This window comes from Simochromis diagramma, unplaced genomic scaffold, assembly GCF_900408965.1.
Source record: "Simochromis diagramma unplaced genomic scaffold, fSimDia1.1 OVJJ01000553.1, whole genome shotgun sequence".
In the NCBI taxonomy this organism is placed as follows: Eukaryota; Metazoa; Chordata; class Actinopteri; order Cichliformes; family Cichlidae; genus Simochromis; species Simochromis diagramma.
Window position 1 is genome coordinate 4,008,435 of NW_024387095.1, and position 19,910 is coordinate 4,028,344.

At 41.0% G+C, this 19,910-nt stretch overlaps 1 protein-coding gene across 1 annotated transcript in view; it reads left to right on the forward strand.

The window, feature by feature from the left end:
* exoc2 (exocyst complex component 2) overlaps nt 1–16,801 on the forward strand; it is a 49,709-nt gene extending 32,908 nt beyond the window's left edge. Inside the window, exons 12-28 of the mRNA XM_040046288.1 lie at nt 2,759–2,872; nt 3,178–3,302; nt 4,421–4,489; nt 4,591–4,748; nt 4,870–4,991; nt 6,512–6,573; nt 6,787–6,867; nt 8,340–8,399; nt 9,696–9,757; nt 9,844–9,913; nt 11,454–11,570; nt 13,214–13,355; nt 14,843–14,898; nt 15,011–15,133; nt 15,350–15,411; nt 15,778–15,837; nt 15,941–16,801. Coding sequence (XP_039902222.1) covers nt 2,759–2,872; nt 3,178–3,302; nt 4,421–4,489; nt 4,591–4,748; nt 4,870–4,991; nt 6,512–6,573; nt 6,787–6,867; nt 8,340–8,399; nt 9,696–9,757; nt 9,844–9,913; nt 11,454–11,570; nt 13,214–13,355; nt 14,843–14,898; nt 15,011–15,133; nt 15,350–15,411; nt 15,778–15,837; nt 15,941–16,034 — 1,577 coding nt within the window. The 3' untranslated portion in view covers nt 16,035–16,801. The remainder of the gene's footprint in view (nt 1–2,758; nt 2,873–3,177; nt 3,303–4,420; nt 4,490–4,590; nt 4,749–4,869; nt 4,992–6,511; nt 6,574–6,786; nt 6,868–8,339; nt 8,400–9,695; nt 9,758–9,843; nt 9,914–11,453; nt 11,571–13,213; nt 13,356–14,842; nt 14,899–15,010; nt 15,134–15,349; nt 15,412–15,777; nt 15,838–15,940) is intronic.
* The last annotated feature ends 3,109 nt before the right edge of the window (nt 16,802–19,910 follow it).

Here is a 19,910-nt window from a genome sequence, read left to right on the forward strand (position 1 = left end):
AATGACAGGCAGCACTTGTGTGCGATCAGTTAGGGTTTGTATTTTTTGGGGAACAGATTAATATTGAAGATTTTGAAATCCCACTGACACCCAGTGTAACAACCTTTGATAAGGTGGGGGTTTATTTGGTCACAGTATCACCTGCAATCCAGACTGTGGCTGCTGAATGCCTAACACCTTACAAGCCCGGGGATATATTGAGGCTTGGTTAGGGTGCCAGCAAAGCACACGGTCCAAACAAGTGGAAAGCCAAGAGCACCACTACTGTGAAAAAACACTCCGTTGTGTTTAAACAAATTACCCATGCTGTCATTCTTCTGGTGAGCACAGTGTTCACACAGACATGCTGAAAGGTACACGCAATCTTTCCTGTTTTTCTCCCTGCTCTTGTTCTTTGTTACAGCTGTCTCCTGTCTTCTCTGTTGTCACACAGCGCGCCTCTTCCCCTCACATACACCTCTGGCAGATATTCAGCATCTCTGGTCTTCTCTGCTCACTTCTGGCCCAAGTGTGAAACCCGTGCCTCCACCCAGGCAATGCTTCAGCAGCCATCATTATAAAAACCACATCCACTGCATTCCCCCAGCTTCACTCTTCCTCTCCTTCCTTCCCACCCTTACCCTTCCTTCTGTATAGGACCCCCCCCCCCCCTCAATGGTACCTCACAGCTACCCACTCTTCTGGTGGCCTCCTCTTCCCTTCATATAGATGCATTCACTAGCTTTTTTTATGCTATTGTCAGCATCACACATGGCAGAGATTATTCCGCTGTAAGCATCAGGCATATTTGCAGTAACTGGTGTCATTTTCTCTTTCAACTGTTGTTCCTAGTCAGGAATATAAGGCCAGAGGTCGTTCTGGTGTAGTCACGATTCCATTAATTACCCTATAAAATGCCTTAAATGTAAAATAAAACCATCCATCTTTGTTAGAAACAAAGGCCTGAAAGCTGAAGTTTTTTTGTGAGGGAGCATAGCAAGTTGCTTCCGTATGTCTAAACACTCCCATCGTGCCCCAGTGTTGCAATCTGACTCTGCCCGATCCAATTAGAAGCTGCAGTATTTTTATTTCTCGAGCGGCACTTCTTCTGCCAATGTCAACACAATTAACAGGAGTTTTTTTCCCTCTGGAAAAATAGGTTTTCAGTGAGTAGTTAGTGGGAATTCACTGTTCAGACACTCTGACGGTGTGTTTGGGATTTTATGCTGCAGAAATGCTGCTGTAAGAGCAATGCCGTGATAATACTGGTTAACGTCTGACAGGTGTTTGCGTGGTCGTATTGACTGATTGATTCATTAGGGAACATTTTTACTTGTATTCAGAAATTTTGTGATGTACATAAAGCCTGGAATTTCAAAACTTTAAGTCACAGATTATTAATAATAGTGATTTTATTGTAAGTCCCATCTTTACTTTTCCTGACAAGATGTCCTGTTGTCTGTGCGCACATAAAATCTGGGTGAAACACTGGGGCGTTTTTCAAGAGAAGTGTGGTGAAGCTTTTGTATTCTGTAGCGTGGGAATAAGGTTTGTGTCCTCTTAGACAGAAAGCAGGTATGTGTGCGTGTGGTCAAGGTCAGTGACCCCTCTGGAAGAGGAACCCATCCAGCCTGCAGAGAAGCCCCAGACACGATGAGGAAGTGTGTATAGATGACACACATTGTCTCAGTTTATTCAACACGCATACACAGAGGCTTCTATAGTTTCCCCCTGTAAATTTGAGCAAGAAGCAGTGCAGCAGCATAGTAAATCCTTTGAACGTACAGAGCAGCAAAACACATGCAGTCCTCAGAATGCAAGTGCTTGTCCATTCTGAGGATTTGGCGGCCACCTGGGTCAACAGCAGCTCTCATCCCTGTAAAAAGACAGGAAAACTTCAGAGAGACAGAGCCTGTATTGCACCATATGGTGTGTGTGTGTGTGTGCGTGTGTCTGTCTGTGTGTATTTGCGATATAAGAAAGCCTCGTCTGTTTACAGATAGTCTGACTCAAATGAGAATTTCCTTACATTTTCTGGCCTGGATGGGTGTGTTGTGTGCACAGCCACCTCAACCACAATTTTCTCCTCTGCTTGGGGATTTCTCAATTCTTGCTTACACACTACATTCAACATTGTGACTCACCAGTACGCTTTTCTGTGTATGTGAGTGTGTGTGAGAGACACATGTTTTGGAAATGTGGCTCATCAGTCTCCATTGATTTAGACAAACTGGTGTGGGCGTAGTGCAGCGTTGCACGAACCTGTCCTTAAAGTTTCATTTTCATTGTAGCAATTTTGATCTTCTTAGCACCGCAGTCTTTCACTTTCATTCCTTTTTGCCACCCCTTGTTCTGTTATCATTAAGTTATCTCACAGATTCAATTTGCTAACGTTGTCTCACATGCAGCGATAGGAGTGTGTGGTTGCAGAACTTTCTCATTCATTACCGCTGCATAGCTCCCTGTTGCCATCTAGAGGAGCTCTTAAGAATCAGATGTGACAGAGCACATTGTGGCCAGCGTAAACCCACTTCACCCCAGCACTCGCAAAGACCACTGCTCTGTTTCCCCACCGTGAAAACAAGGGGACATTCTCTCCGCTGAGATGGATCAGAACACAAATAAAGAAAGTAGGGAGGGATTGTTTGGTGTGAAAGCCCGTTAAGCTTATTGAGGAATGTGGAATTATGAAAATGTGATTATTTAATATGTGGAGTATGTGTTTCTTTTCCCTTCAAGCTCATTTCTCATCCCTCCCCACTTTCGTTATGTCTCTCAGTGGGTGCGGGAGCTCTGGACCCAGAGGGGGATACCCGTCCACCAGCCCTCGGAAGGCTCAGCCACACCGCGTCTCTGAAGAGAGGGGGCAGTCTCCGAACGCCACGATCCAGCAGTGAGTAGTGCAACACTTCACAGATTCGCCCACACACTGAGTTCTAAGGGGGGCTTCCCTGTCTGCGCTAAACTCTGTACACACGTACGTTTGTTTGTTTGTGTGTGTGTGTAACACTTTTGGTCGTGTACAGTGTTTAGGGGAATCTTGCATCACACTGTACGGTAAAGGCACAAATAAAAAAAACAAAGATCTTAAGCTTTATGTGCCAGGAATTAAACCATTCTGATATGTGAATATTTGAACTGCACAGTCATTATTGCCAATATCCTCTATCATGTCATCTGTGTGTCCTTTTTTTCTAGATTGGCACTTTGAGACCCCGCAGCAGGTGCAGTTTGTGGAGAAGCTTTCAGATGTTGTGATCGGTCAGCTGCCCAATTTCTGGAAGCTTTGGATCTCCTACGTTAATGGAAGTCTTTTTAGCGAGGTGAATACTCACCAAGTAGACAGAAATCCTGCATACAGCATGTTTTTATAGCAACAGTGGTCACTTTGCCACACAAGATAATCCAGAGATGAACGTGGCCCTGTGGAGCTGTAGCCCAAAAATGTAAATCTTTGGGTAAATATTTGTTTGTGGTCATTTCCATTATTTTTGTAAATATAGGGGTTCATGGCAGTGATTGTCATTTGGAGGGTCAAGATTAGAAGTCAGTCAGAATATCTCAAGTCAGAGGGGCAAGGCTGAGATGGTGGTAAAAAGCTTTGTGTAAATACTGGGAAAGTCACAGCACCACAAACCTCTCCATGGCGTGCTGCATTTTGATTTCACACATCACACAACCAGCTGCTTTATAATGCACAAATTATAATCTTCAAAAGTTTGGTTAAAGTGTAGTGAAAGCAAAAATAAAATTGTGTTTTTGTTGAAATTGTGTGGAAAGGAGTGCCATCAAGGGACCGTGTCCTGTCGAAAATCTTTAACCAGTAGATCGATACGCGTGCTAACACCACATTATGGACAACATCTGCAAAAGAATGAAAGGGACATTAGTTTTGTCACATAATCAATACAACAATTGAAATAAATGACAATAAAAACTGGTATAATAAATAAATTGCTATAAATTTAGCTCAATAGTTCAGCTTTGTTTCACTCATATTCATTGAGGATTATCTCATGAAATTCCTTTGGTGAGTTAGGTATTTAATTTGGGATTAAGAGAAGGGGAATGATTTTCCATGAGTCAACTCAGGTTAATGAGTTTCTACTGATAGGCCAAAACGAATGGTGTTCTTAGTAATACACAAATGTCTCCGTGAACAAGAATATTTCCCATGAAAACTTTAGGCTAGGCTAATAAAAGCTTTTTTTAGAAACTCAGTTTTTTCGAAATCCTCTGCAGGTTTACAGTCCATATCTGTGTTTTTCAGGGTTTCCATTTAAGAGAAATTATTTGATTATTCTCAAGAAAAGTTAAATGAATGTCATTTGCATTATCATAGTTTGCTCTAATGCAGGCACAGAAAGCAACATAAAATCTATTTTTCGTCAGTAATCTGGACTTCTCAGAGGTGACTAAGTATTTGTGTCTTCCCCTACAGACTGGAGAGAAATCTGGGCAAGTGGAAAAATCCAAGAAGAATGCCAGACAGAGACAGAATGACTTTAAAGTATGAGGATTTCTAACTCCAGTTTACTCTAATGTTAATTTGAGATAATGTTTTTTAAAGACACATTCTGCAGCACATACTGTATGTTGTCTGTTTTGTAGAAAATGATTGAAGAGCTGACCAGTCGGCTCGTGAAGCTCATTCGGGGTGCTCTCTTACCCGCCACCTTGCCGCAAGGGGAGCTGAGTCTTTATGGAGGCTGGGAGAGCAAGACAGAGTTGGCTGGATCATGGCTTACACAAATCATACACACTGTCAGGTCCTCACACTTTGGCTGTAATTAATTTGCTTACATGTTTGGTTAAATGGAGGCATTTGGGAACCGCATGCTTACCTTGCCTTTAATAACAGACCTCTGTTCTCTGGCGTTTCTCATCCAGGGGTTGTCATGAGGCTCTGTCTGCTATGGAGATCCCAAATGATTTGCTGCAGGTGATCCAGGATCTTCTGCTGGATTTGAGAGTTCACTGTCTCATGGTGACTCTGGTGCACACAACAGAAGGTGAGAGAGCTCTCAGTAATGGACAAAATATTTTCATCAAGGTCTTCATTTTAATTGACTCCAAGTTACCAAACAGTTTATTTTGTTTTCAATGTTCAGTGTGGCAGGATCATAAAAACTAAAAGCAGCTTTTGCTGTGTCAATGCAATCTTCATGTGACAGAGCCAATCATTGGACTGAGCCCATTATTGTCCTGAACACCCATCTAGTACATAAATAATGTACAATGGCTTCCTAATGAGAGCCTTCTCATCCAGTTATCCAAAATATCACATTTTTCAGGCAGCAAAAAACATCTAACAATTTCATATTATATGAAGTATTGAGAACTAAAATTAGCACCAGTAATAAACCTGGAGGTAGGTAGGTAAACGACATCCAGTTGCTTTAGATTACAGCCAGATAGATGCCTGTAAATCACTCTAGTCCTAGACTGAGAGGAAAACTGCTTCTTCTCTTTGCGGATCCTAGAGAAGCTAACATGCAAGAAAGTTAACATGCAAGAAACCAAGGTTTTGTCAAAGTTTAACAAGATCGGTATGATATTTGAGGCGAAGCTTGGCATCTGCTAGTGTGCTGATGTACAGTGAAACATGAAACACTCACTCTGGAGGGGCTCATAACATCCTTAAAATCTTTATTTCTAGTGTCTACATTTTACCTTGTTTTTCTGGGTTTTTAAAATAAAGATATGTATAGTATTTATTCATGTATGTATTTGTACCTAATTTATTATTGTACATTGAAAGGCTTTTAAATGTGTTGACCGAGTGTGTTAAGAAGACGTTTACTGGAAAGTATGCCTGCTTGTACCAGATACATGGGGCAAAATATGCCAGGCCCTGCTTACCCTTGCAAATAATGTATTTGTTGGTCTAAGCAAAACAGCATTGGGAATCTTTACCAGTAGAATAAAAAAAGTTGTCACCATAGACACGTTATTAATCTCCACATGAGAAATAAAAAGCTGTGTCATTCTGAAATCACACTTTGATTAGCATCCGTTACTTGTGTAATCCCCTGCTAGACAAGAATGCGAAAGGACATGAACTCAAAACCTGCAGAACACGACAGATTTTTATAAAACCATGTGAATTTGTATAATAAGCGCTTAGTGGTCAGTGTCCTCAAGTGTCACTTTTAGCTAATTCAACTTCCAGGTTAGTAATGGAGAAAGTGTTATGAGACTAAAACCAGACAGGCTGTGTTTCACTTGTGGTTAGGTATGGTCATTTTGAGAAGAGTGACTGTTTTTTTTTCTTAACTCCCCCCACTCACACGCACATTCTCACACACACAAACACACCACACGCACACACCAAATTGTGGTCTGGGAAGAAAGGGTTTGATTTTATATCATGCGGTTTTCCCTCAGAAACCTTTAAATCTGTTCATATTTCCATTACTTACGACCCCTTATGAAAGTCTCCACACTCCACATGTAAACGGCTCTGAGTTCAAAAAACTGTAGCACAGTTTCAAGTGATGGCCCTTTCGATTTGTGCTTTTTATACCCGTAGATGTCAACAGGCTTGCTGAAAAGGAAGACTGGTTGGTAGATAATGAGGGAATCACCAGCCTGGTAAGGATTGGTTAATTTATCAAGCAGCACTCTGTGTCTTCATAGAAATCACAGAAAGTTTAATATCTATGTATACTTTCTAGCTGGCAGCGATTCATTGCATTTGTTTAGTCCACTGAGTACTTGTGGGTCTGTTTTAACTAATCTGTGTTGAAGTGTGATGTTATCTAATGTAGCCCATGTTTGTAATCTCTGTTTTTAATGTTTTTGCAGCCTTCACGGTTTGAGCAGTGTATGGTCCAGATGCTGCAGTCACTCAAAGAGCCCCTGGAAATCAAACCCGGGGAAACAAATGTTCGTTCATACCCTGCAAACATCAGAGCTACAGAAGTTTTCACATGATAATCAATAGTCATGAGTTTCTTCATCCATTAAATGAACTTAAATAGCTGACACTGACACGTGACGATTACTTGTCATCTGTTAGACACAGGCTGTTATGGGGCTGGCATGCCTCCTTTCAATTGCAGTAATTGTCCCTCTGAATGAATGAATGGGAATCCTGCTGTTCCTGGCATTGTCACAAACTTTAGCATCGCTGAGGTGATGTTGAGTTCGATGGCAGAGCCCATGCAGTTATTTTCATTACAGAATCATGCCTGCTTTTACTGCAGCGCCACCTCTGAAACCAAAGTGCACGAGAGTCCAATACTGATTTTCAGACTTGCCCCTTGTACACAGAGATCGCTCTGTGTTTTTTGGTTTTTGTAAATGATAACACGCAGCGTAGATGATAAGATATTCAGTCTTCATAATTTTACAGTAACAAACACTATTCTGTAGTTGGAGTTGTTTTTGCAGATTGGTGAAACTTTGCCTCTCTAAGACATTTATTATTTTTACCAGCTAACCTAATTAGTTGCAAAATGTTCCTCCAGCTCCTTCTTTAAGTACCACTAACTTTTCAATTTTTTCGTTTCTCCATCCGAACTTTTTTGAGGCATGTTGCTGCCATTGCATTCAAACTAACTAATTGTTTTTCATAAAGTAGTAGAACGTCTCAGGTTAAACATCTGATATGTTTTTGCTGTCTTTTTGTGAAAAATGTAGATTTATGAGATTTGCAAGTCATTGCATTTATTTACATTTTACACAGCATCCAAACTTTTATAGAAGTGGGTTTGTATAAAAAAAGAAAATTAAAATTTTGGTGAATATAAATCAAGCTTAGCCACATGGTCTCTGTGACCAATGTTAAAAAATTATGCTGATATCATCTTTAGTCATGTTTTGAAAACAGCAGTCTTTGTTGCACAATGAGATGGGTTTAAAATTAAGATCCCTGTTGGAATTGTGAAGAAAAGGGATGTAAATAGATTGATGTAGAAAACAAAACAAAAAGAAAAAATTAAATAAAGAAGAAAATGTAGTTAGTTTGTTGTAGCAGAAGAACAAGTAGTGGAGGAATAACTGCTGTGCGTCCTGGCCTCGGTTCAGTGGGTGCTACATTCATCACTCTTCTTGTCCGGCCCTTGTGCATGTCGCGCAGTAAACTTATAGGAATGAAATTTCACTCTGTGGAGTTGCTTTATGTGATGATCTTTTATTTGAAGCCACGGTACTTCTGTTGCAAACAGAAATGATATCAAAACTTGGATGGTTTTAATTCAGCACTTCGCGAAGTAGTAAAGTATAAACCCTGCTGTTAACAGAAACTATGAAATAACTATCTAGGGTTCAACACAAAGAAATCCTTTATGAATTTTAGAATAAACAGCTTTAGTCACGTCAAGAAAGCATCGCTACCGTTACGTTCTTTTCCACAGGTGTTGCAGTTGGATCAGGTCCAGGACCAGGCTGCAGAGCTCAGTGTGAGGATCATGAAGGTAAGACGTGTACACTTATTTTCAAGAACATGCATAGGATTTCGTTATGAACAAAGACTGTTTGCATAGGATGGAAGTAGCCACCATGATGTCTACCACTGGTTTTGATTTCCACATTTTGAAGCCTCAGCCTTCATGTGTTTATGTTGTTTATCGAATACAGAAGTGGCCAAATCTGGATGAGAGTCGGGTGTAGTCAGCTACTCCTAGCAAGCATTGTTGGCAAATAAAGAGATACATATAATTAGTGCTAAATAAAAACAATAAAATTCTATAAATGAACTTACTAAAACTTACCTTTGATGATCTGTATCATAAGGCAGGTATATATTTTTAGACAATTCCTTTAAAATGCTTTAAAACGTAGCAACAGCAAAAACGCAACCATCTGGCAGCTACCAGTCACAGAAGGCTTCCTGGCAGCTCTCGCTTTGCGACTACCAGGAGCCTCCACCAAACGGTCAGGAAAGACATCATTTTCCTCTAGTAGTCAGAGGTTGCCAGGGGCGTTGCTAACCAGTCTCTGGGCCTGTTTGACTGAGGCCTACTGTACTTGGATTAGTTGAGGTGGGTCCTAGCAGGCAGCTGTAAGCTACACCTCACTGTCTTGGCTCTCCTGTCAGTCAAAGCAGCCACATCTCTAACTTTTGAACATTTAACACTTGAGCACTTCACATGAATAGAATATAAAAAATAAATCAGCTACTTGTTTAGAAGGAAGAGAATATCCTTTTAATGCTCTAAGTTGGGCATTTTAGCACAGGAGACTCAACTGGCCATTGAGGAACTGCAGTTCATTTTCTGTGTGGAGTTTGCATGTTCTTCCTGTGTCTGTGTGAGTTTTTCTTCAGGTGCCACAGATGGTCCAGAGATGTCCACTTAGTGGGGTTAGGTTAATTGGTGATTTTAATTTGCCCATAGGTGTGAACATGGTGTGCAAATGATTGTCTGTGTTAGCCCTGCGACAGATTGGTGACCTTTCCAGGGTCTATCCTGCCTCTTGCCCTGAGGCCCTGTGCACTGATCACCAAAGTCATATATAGACCTGAAAACCTCTGTGTTCTATATTTGTCTTACATCTGTTCAGTCATTGAGCAGCTGCTAAGATTTTATTTGGTCTTTTATTTACTGTGAGGTGAAGATAACCCTACATGTTGACATGCACACACTGTCCACTTTACTGTTTCAGTGTACCTTAGATCTAAGTCTGTACTAACCTGTTTTGATCACAGAGTAAGATATTAGTGATGCACCTAAAATTGTCTTTTCACATGTCTGATAAATGCGTCTCCATAGGTCTTTGTAAACAGTTTGGAGCAGCTGAGTACTAAGACAGATGGAGACATTAACACATCTCAGTAAGTATTTGGAGGATTTTTTTCTCATCTCTGTGGTTACTGTGCTTCACTTGGACAATATTTTAAAATCTCTCCCATGTGTACAGCAACATTTCAGTGGACCTGTCCTCTCCTGATCGGTTTACTGGCATTCAAGAGGGCTTTACTCCAACATCTGTAAGCACAGTGTTTTTCTTTATTACATTCTTTAAATCGTATGAGGTTTAAACACTCGAAAACGCACATGTGGCAACTGCCAGCGTCACACCAGAGCGTGGGCTCCCTCCTTTACACAACTAGACAAACATGTGTCACTCATTCGAACCACGAAATGTTATCAGTCTGTTTCCTGGTTGTGGACAAGAAGTAGAGACGTCCTTATTTCCTGTAACTTGTTTGAGATGTTAGCAAAGGGGGTTAAGCGCAGGGGAGGACGAAGAGGAGGAAGAAGGGCAGGGCGTAGAGTGCTTCTGGTAAGGGGAAATGGAGCAAGGTGCAGAAGGGGTTTCCCCAGCCTGAATATGCTGCCAGACTTGACTGAGAGCAGATGACCAGAGTTAAGACTAGTGTCAGTCATGATACAAATGGGTGTTTTTGTGAGTTGGCAATCTAGTAACCAGCACATGCAAACTTGGACAGTGCGTCACTGCTATTGACACAAAGACATCAGTTTACTTTAGGCCACTAAGCTTTTGGAGCATGGTTGGTTTGCTTAATTTTGGACTGCAAACTCCTGCCAGTGATGTTGTAGGCATCAGAATGTCATTCTGACAGTGTCTCTGTGCACACGTTTAATTTGCATGCTTTATTGTGTGTTTGTAAGGGTGAATATTAAAAGCATGGGCATTTTAACGAGTGAGAGCTTGTTAAAAGTAGTTTCAGGTTCCTACACTAAGGTAGATTTGTTTTGCAGTTAGGCCAGGCAACCATTCTACCAGACATCAAACACAGGCACTGGACAATATTCACAAAGACATTGTGAGAAAAAGAGCGCTCCAAGCTTCACTGAAACCACAACTTTAAACCAAGGACATATTTTGGAAAGCAAAGCACATTGTGGTTGTAAGAACCTCTCCAGAATTGTACGAGGATTAAAGGTTTGTCATAGGTTTCAGGTTAGGAAGTTTAACCACAGGCTCTACAGAGCTCAGCCTGAGCATCATGGTGGTATGAACGCCACATACACTGTGTATCTTTTGAACATAAATGATGTGGATTGCAGCTGTCATTGGTTAATGATGTCCCCTTGAGTCGGTTGTTGCTGGTTTAGCGTTTTAAACTTTATATCAGGAGAATGGAGTGAATGTCATGATGCTCAAATGCTAGTGTCCCAGCCTAAAGTGTACCCTGCTCACTGGTCCTTGAGCACACCATAATTTATAAAAATTAACGTCGTGTTGTATTCAGTAAGACTCGAAACTAGCAACTGAGACCCGAAACTCATCAGAAAGTGTTTGCTGAGGTCAAAGAGCGAGAAAGGTGAGGACTGTTTTCCAAGAGATGTCTATGCATTGGGGCTGCTTTTTGCAACTAGAGGAGTCGCCCTCTGCTGGCCAATAGAAACAGGCTTGAGGCACTTCTGCATACACTTTTACATCCAAACATCCAGAATCCAAATCCAGGTCTACAGTCTGTAAGTTGAACCTAAGCTGTGACAATGTTGTGTTGTGGCAGTCAAAGCATTCAAGTGTGTGTGTGTATGTCCGCGTGTGTATAGGAGCAGCGTCTACTGATCATCCTGAGTAACTGCCAGTACCTCGAGAGACACACATTCCTGAACCTGGCCCATCACTTTGAGAAACATAGCTTCACGGGGACAGAGAAGATCACACGGGTCAGTATCAACACTTCTAATCTGCAACTGTGCTTTGAAAAAAAGACTTCACACAAAGGAAGGAGTGCTCAGTGTTGTTGGCGAGAAATGCGTTGCGGTGTCATTAACAACAAAGCTGTCCCCTGGTCTCTTCTAAGCAGAGAGATGACTCTTCTTTAAAAGAAAAATACAACAGAAAAAATAAAGGTCGTGGTCTTGGAAGCTCAGTTCACTGTCACCCTAGTTTTTTTTTTTTTTTCTTTCACACGTACACACTCATCCAGCTGCACACAATGACTAATGACTGAATCACAAAGCAAAGAAGCATTCTGTTGGTTTTCCAGTAAAAACAGTTTACAGCCATTTTCTTTGAAATATCATTTTTAAACCGATTCTCATGTGTCATTTATATTTAGATACGTATGGGTGACAGTTTGTCTAGATTGTAATCTTCAAATGTTAAAATAGCTGCAAAAGCAAATCTGAAAAATAAGAATTCCCACACAACACATCTGCCACACAGCTGCCGCCTCATGCAATCATACTGTAAAGAGTTAGAAATGCAATAAACTCTCAATGAATTCATGTAAACTTGAGAAGTCACTGATATATGCACAATCTAAATTATTCATGCAGTTTATGAAGGATACAGGATTTCAACATGGACTGCAAAGTAAAATTACTCACAGCTTCCACACTCCATAATAAAGCCTTTAACGCCACAGCCTGCAGTTTAAAACAATAGGCATGGAAATCAGAAACGTCACTGTTATGTGTTGATGTAAAGGAGAATCATGCATCCTGTTACAGCAGGTTTTAAAGTGTTTCTTTTGTTGTGTGACTTTTTAATGTTTTCAAAAGTAAAGCCATGAGATAGGCAACATCACTGGCTATGGTAGTTAAATATTGATGAAGCTCTTGAGATGCTTTTACGTCGGTGTTCCTCACTGCTTCAATAAAACATATCCACCACAGAGACAGAGAAAACTTTGAGCAAAAGCCTTGTTGTATTTGTAACGAGTGAGCAACAACTCCAGTGAAGAGTAGCCACAATTCTGAGCACCTATGAGCAGTCTGGATCGGAGAAGGTGAGCATGAATCCTTGAGGAGTAGTTTCATCTTATTTCAGACTGGAAGTGTGGGTTTGTGAGATAAAATGCTATAAAGCACTGGTTATCTCTGTTTACGGGGAATTTTCTAATGCACATGTAACTTTAGGCGTCTGTATGCATTCAGACCACTGTTAAACTGATGCATACGGCTCACAAGACAACCTTGGCAAGATTGTCATCGTAACTTAAAGTAAAAGGCAACAGGAGACACTGACATCTTCACGTTATCAACGTTTTAGTGTTAATGTTAGAACCTGCTCACAGAGATGGAATCAGGTTTCTCTGCTCGCAGCTCTGAAGCTAAAATTACAGGCATGTCAATAAGCTAACACAGCAAAGATTCAGCTAATCTGTACAACTAAGATAAAAATGCTGCATTAAAATCCAAACAAGTAGTGCGTCATTGCAAAGAACGCTGAGTAAATAGTGTATTATAATATGGATCTCTTCTTATTGTGTTGTGCATGTCTAATGATGTGTGGATTGGGGATAGAGAATCTGTTACCTAGTATCTAATCATTGCAGTAACATCGTGTGTTCTTGACCTGCCAGGTAAGCGTGGACGCAGTACGGGGGCTGGACCGGAAACTCTTTGAAGCCTACATTGAGAGACGAGCTGATCCGATCGCAGGCTCCCTGGAGCCCGGCATCTACGCTGGCTATTTTGATTGGAGAGACTGCCAAACACCTACAGGTACCCAGTTACCCTGCGCTGATAAAACAGCAGGAAATCACCGTCAGCAACCACTAACTGACCCTGGTAGAATCATATTTAAGCCCCTAGCAGGGCTGTGGGATGACAGCTCAGAGTCTCTCGTGTCTAATCTTTGTAGCTGTGGTTCACATGTGTCATGTGTAAAGTACGGCTCTTTGATGACTTACTGTAAACACCACTAACATCATTTAATCAGTCTTCCCAAGGCGCTCATGGCCTTTGTGTCTAGCTGTAGGTGTGCAGCGATATGTGTGTACACTTGAGTTGTAGCTTGACTTTTTTCGCTCACGCAGTGCACCCCAAACCCAGGTGAAACTTGACTGTGAATGTGTGGTCTACCTTAGTACAGGATGTGAAGCAACATGTCAGACTGTGTGAGAGCTGCGCGAGTCGTCTCAGGTGGGCAGCAGTTCATAGCACGGCGCTTAATCTTGATGAAAAGTTGTGAGCGTTGATCTGGTTTGTCGCCTGTGAGTTTGTGTGTTTGGACTACATGTGAAAGAGGAACATTTTGGACAGAAAACCACAGTTCTAGGATATGATACTTTCACTTGGTGCATTTTTTTGTGTGGGATTCAAGTTTGTGTGTGGGGTGCTGCAAAGCATTAAGAATCCGGTTTCAGTACTTTCTTTCTGTTTTTGCCTTTGACTGTTTCACCGTCAACGTAATGTTATATTTTGAAGCTTCCACACAGCACACTAACTCATCTGCCCCTTATCCTCCTCACAGACGAGGGAAATTAAATAATGGAAAACGTTGCACTAGCACAGTGTTAGCTTGGCTAATAATGAATCCTGTTGGCACATTTCTATCAGAAATCCAGATGGACTGTTAATCAAACAGCCACTTGGCTCTGCTGTGGATGGGGCTGTGATCTTAGAGAAACATGGTTTTGCAGTCTTGTTGAGCTGCTACAGGTTCTGGTGAAAACGACTCTGCCCTGAATTTTCAAATAAAGAGAGAAAGATGAGTTTTCAATAGTCTGTTCTGCCAGAGATATAGTGTTAGAATTGCAGATGTTCATCTAAACATGGCCAGAGTTTCAAATAACAAGGTCAACAGTATGTACAAATGCTCAGGCTCACACTGCTGAACATGCTCTCTCACATTTTCTTATTTTTACTGTCGCTCTATATGATGTCAGTGAGAACAGATATCCCAAGCACACAGATGTGGCTGTGAAGCCCCACCCACCTGCTGGTTAAACCTTTTGTTTATGAGGGGCAACCAATCTGAAGGAAGCTGGCTTAAATTGAGGGGGAGAAAGCTAAAAGTGGGGTTAAACTGAGGAAACTGTGGCCAAGTATAAGATGTATAGTTAAGATAAAATATACATATAAGATATAAGAAGCTGTAAATAAACACAACAGATTCACTTTCCTTACATGGCTAATTGTTACATGTCTGATGTTTTGCTTTTTATCTGGATCTTTGTTTGTTCACTTTGTGCCTTCTTCTTTCACAGGTGTAAGGAACTACCTGAAGGAGGCTCTGGTTAATATTATTGCAGTTCATGCCGAGGTGCTTGAATGCCTTTAAAACTCATCACTCATTTGTCAGACACTGCTTCTACTAGGTGCTTTTGCCACCTCGTCCCCCATCATGACGTTTTTTTTCTTTCTTTCTGTGTCAGGTGTTCACAGTCTCGAAGGATCTGGTTCCTCGGGTTTTGTCTAGAATCGTTGAGTCCGTTGCGGATGAAATGTGCCGTCTTATGCAGTGTGTGTCCTCCTTCAGCAAAAACGGAGCCCTACAGGTAGGTACACACTCACACGCACATACCCGCAGTCGCAGAGCAGTTTCTCACTCATAGTAGGACCCTGACTCATAAGTCGACCACCGCACTTGGGGGGAATTACCTGTCATTTTTGATAAAGCCATATTTCAGTTCAAGGTACCATCTGGTGTCAGTTGATGATGATTACATGATTACATCTCCGTTGTTGCCCTTTTTCTGTAAACCCCCATACAGGCTCGACTTGAACTGTGTGCTCTGAGAGATGCTATAGCCACATACCTAAACGCCGACAGCAAGTAAGTGCGACAAATACAGATCCACACAGTGGCAGAGACAGGAAGTCCCACATATGTGCCCAGTGATTTATGGCTGTGGATGTCACGGACATAAATCTTAGCAGTCACACATCCCTCACTACAATCCCTATTTATGTTAGTTGGAGGGTTTTGGAAAGGAAGTGAAAGTAATCTGGTTCTGTTGTGTGCATGCACTGTGATGTGCGCCTCTGTGTGTGTGTTTGGGTGCGCGTGTATGTTCATGTATGGCAGGTTAGTGTGCCCGCATACACACACAGACCCATCTTGAACTGTGTTTTCTAGTTCTCTATCGTTAATAAATGGGTTCCTTTATGTGACATTTTTAACTAAGCTTCTCATTTTCAGCGCCAGCTTCAAACTGGCTTTGGAGTCTCTGCCTCAGTTACACAGCGGCGCCGATAAGAAGTGAGTCTGATTCCGGTATATGTTACTAATTGGAGGGACTGTGACCTTTTGGCGTTTCCTTTGTGTCTTTGAGATTAATCTTTAATTTTAATATTATCTGCAGGTTACTGGAAGAGCTGCTGAACAAGTTTAAGAGCAGCATGCAGCTCCAGCTCAACTGCTTCCAGGCCTCCTCTGTCCAGCCCATCAAGAGATAAATCTCATCCACTCCACCACCCAAAACAGGAGTCTGTGTCTTATCTATTAGCTAATGAACTTTGCCTGTATCTCTTCAGTTATCACTTTTGTTTACTCATCACTTTCAATTTCTGCTTTACTCGATTAAACACAAGTGTGTATTCATCTAATCTCGAAGACACTAAATGAGTTGATTTCATTGTTACTGTGCAGGACAGTCCCTGTTACGTTGGGTATGCTAATTATGTACGGCCACTCACGTACTGACAAGTAGTGAGTGAGTGGCTAATGTGCTTGTTTCTAGAAAGTTCAGGAACAGTCTGTCAGTGGGATGTGGAGCTGCAGACTCTGAATGAAATGTGTGTCAAAGTAACAAGATCTTTTTAAATGATGATGATGACAACAAGATGGTTTTCATGTACTGTGCCATCTGTATTGCTTAGTAAGTTAACTAAACATCAGCCTTCAGCTAGAGCTGCAAAATCTCAGTCTGTGAGCTACATGGAACTGGATCAGATCCTGATCCTGTCAGGATTTTTAGACATGGTTGATGGTTTGTTTTTTGAAAGCATTGTACAATGCTTTTCACGCAGCCTTATTGTCCCATCACATTTCATTGAAATCCAGCATGTTTGTCAGTAAGCTTCATCTGTGGAAACCACACTGATGTAACTGTGAGTCAGTTATATTGATGCTTTTCTTCTAATAAAACACCATCATTGGAATTTACCATCAACTCATTTTTTTTCTCACCTCATGAGACATTAATAAAAAAATGCTTCTTTAAGACTGCAGTAGATTCTTTTGTATTACCCTGCCAAAAACCCAGTAATACACGAATGCTTGATTTAACATGTGTTTTAAAGAGGGTGTACTAAACAGCTTTATTTAACTATGTATAAACACAGAACCTGCATGTGGCACCATATACATAGATTCGTACAAGCTAGTGAGATTCAGTGGGTTGTAGAACCACCTTGAGAAGCAAAAACTTGATATTTTCTGTGTAGCTTTATCAGTGTCTCATATCATTTTGGAGGAAATTTGCTGCACTCTTCTTCCTAACATTGCTTCAGTTCATTGATATCTGTTTACGCACAGCACTCTTAAGGTGAAAGCATTACAGTAAGGTTGAGGTCTGGACTTTTGTGTTTCATTGTAACACCATGATTCTTTCCTTTTTCAGTCATTTAGAATACTTTTTGTGCACAGAGTTCTTGGTTGACTCAGTTTCTGCAAGGTACCTGGGACCTGTGGCTGCAAAGTAAAACAAATCCAAATCAACACCCCTGCACCACTCGGATTTGACAGTTGGTATGAGGTGTTTGGTTTTCACTAAACATGGTGTTGTGCATTATGGCCCAACACCACCACTTTGGTCTCATCTGTCCAACATTTTTCCACAAGTCTTGATGCAATTTTGCAAACCTTTCTTCACAAGCACAAGAACCTCACGTTTAAGCCGTATATTCGGTTTTGTCATAAACGGCAACCAAATACTGTTGAGCTGCGTACACAGCGACTTAGGTCTGACACAACAGACAATCAGTTATCAAACATTTCTTTTGAATTGTCAGAATGATGTCACTCATTGTATAAAAGGAAACAACTTTAACAACTGGTGAAATACATGTCTATATACATGGTGCTTACCTTATGCAAGGGCTAAAATCATGAAATTCATGCAAAGTTTAAATGAAAATGTACAAGAGCTTTCATGTCTTTAATTCGTCTGACCAGACTGACCAGTTCCTTTTTTCAACAATGTCTTTATTAGTGTTTTAAGTAATGACAAAATGAGAACAGAAATGCAAGCTACACCTCTACAGATGCATGGACACTAGCAAGTGCGGCAAAAAAGGCTAAACTCACATGTAAATGTTCCTTTAAAAGGTGACCAAGCATGCAGACATGTTTTACAACTGACTTCATAAAAGCTGTTGTAAACTTTCTTTTTTTTTTCTTTCTAAAAATAGAATAGTCTAAGGAACATTATTCTTTCTTTATTTAATCTTTGTTCTGTGTTTGTAGGAGGTAAAGTAAAATACCCTTACTGGCCACTATATAATGTTTTAAGGTTTCTTAACCAATGCCATGCCTTGTCTGCCATATTGGATGTGATACAACTACTGGGTGCTAAGGATAAGTTTGTATTCCCCAACTGGTTTGCAGTGGTTCCTGAACGTTGCTGGGTGAAAGTGGTTGCAAAGAAGCTGCGCCACTAAAAAACCCCTAGCGTTTGCTATTGCTAGCAGATTGCCTGTAGTTGGTCTGCAAACATTTGCTAACTACTAGTTGAGTGGCAGTTTGCTTGCCTTCAAAGTTGTGCCCCAACACAATTAAAAAGGCACAGCTTTTATTTTGAAGGCAAACCGTCTCTATTTATCGTTTTTGTTGCACTTTTCACACTTTAACTACAGCTCAGAGAGCAGCTGGGCAGGGTTTGTCACAAGTCCATCATTTCCATTTAAAAGACAGCTGCAGCAATATGCTAGCAACTTAACGAATCACAAGGGGTCTTTTATGAACTGATTAGGAAATACCCATTTTCTTTTGCAACAGGTGGGTTGTTAGAGAAAACAAATGGGAGTTCGCAGACTGCCATCAATCTCTAGCAACTAACCAGTCAATGAATACTCTGCCTCACCACCCCAACTGGTTGTTGCCAAATGATCAAAGACCAGTCTCTAAGCGTTTGTGACTGGGACCTTATTAGTTTGACCCAACAGTGTCTCCGTGATTGTCCAAAAGTGGTCTGCAAGTTATCACATGGTTAGTTGTCAGACATCTGCAATATCTCCATATCTGCTGTGCAGGATTTTCCCACTCAAACATCTCTAGGGTTTAGAGGGAATGGTTAAAAAAGAGAAAATGTCAATGTCAGAGCTCATTACAACCAAGGAGTGAATGAAGAAGCACATCTCTGAATGCACAACACATTAAACCTTAAAGCAGATGGGCTACAGCAGTGAAGATAACTGAATGCCACACCTGTGGGCTAACAACAGGAAACTAAGGCTACAGTTTGCAGAAGTTTACCAAAATTAGATAACTGAAGATCAGAAAATCATCTCAATTACTTCTGCAACATTCACAGAATTTGTCCTATATAACATCAAACTTGGATCTACTCTATTTTGTATCAGCGGTTTCTTGGTGCACACTGAGCCCCTCAATACTACCTGAGCATTGCTTAAATGCTACAGTCTGCCTGAATGTTGCTGCTTAACATGTCCATGTCTTCTTCTAGCAAGATAACATGCAATGGCACAAAGCATTGAGGCAATTCTGAAGGCTACTGCAAAGTGTCTCTATAGACAGTTCTCTATTCAGAATAAACCTCTACTGAAGTTCTTCAAAGATAACATCAAGCGTTGGAAGGTGCAAAATCTTTCCACTTAATTGTAGGTCTGTGAGAATGAAGGGACTTAACCTTGATTTTAACCTCAAGAGTTCATGCAATATTTTTGTTAAAACCCCCTGAGTAAAAGCTGAAAGTTTGCACATTAATCACATCTTGGTTTTGTCATTTCGATCCACTGTGGTTGGGTATAGAAACAAAATTGTGACAACTATGCTTCTGTAAGACAAGTATTTCTGAATCAGTCGGTATTGATACTCTCAGCTACAATGTAAAACAACTAAAAGCACTGCAAGTGCACTGCAAGACTTGATTGCAAAAAGCAGCTTGCTGAGCAATTGTTGGCTTGGAGATGAGATTGTAAGGGTGTGACTGATATTTTTGGTCCAAACGTGATGTATGGTGACTGTTCGACTATAGTCGTTAAACTTATCTGCAGTCCAAATGTCACGCTCAGTAGTGGAAATTCTAACGAAGGCACACTTGCAGACAGTTGGTTTGTTTGCACCATGGCTCAGTAGCGGGTTTAGCTATT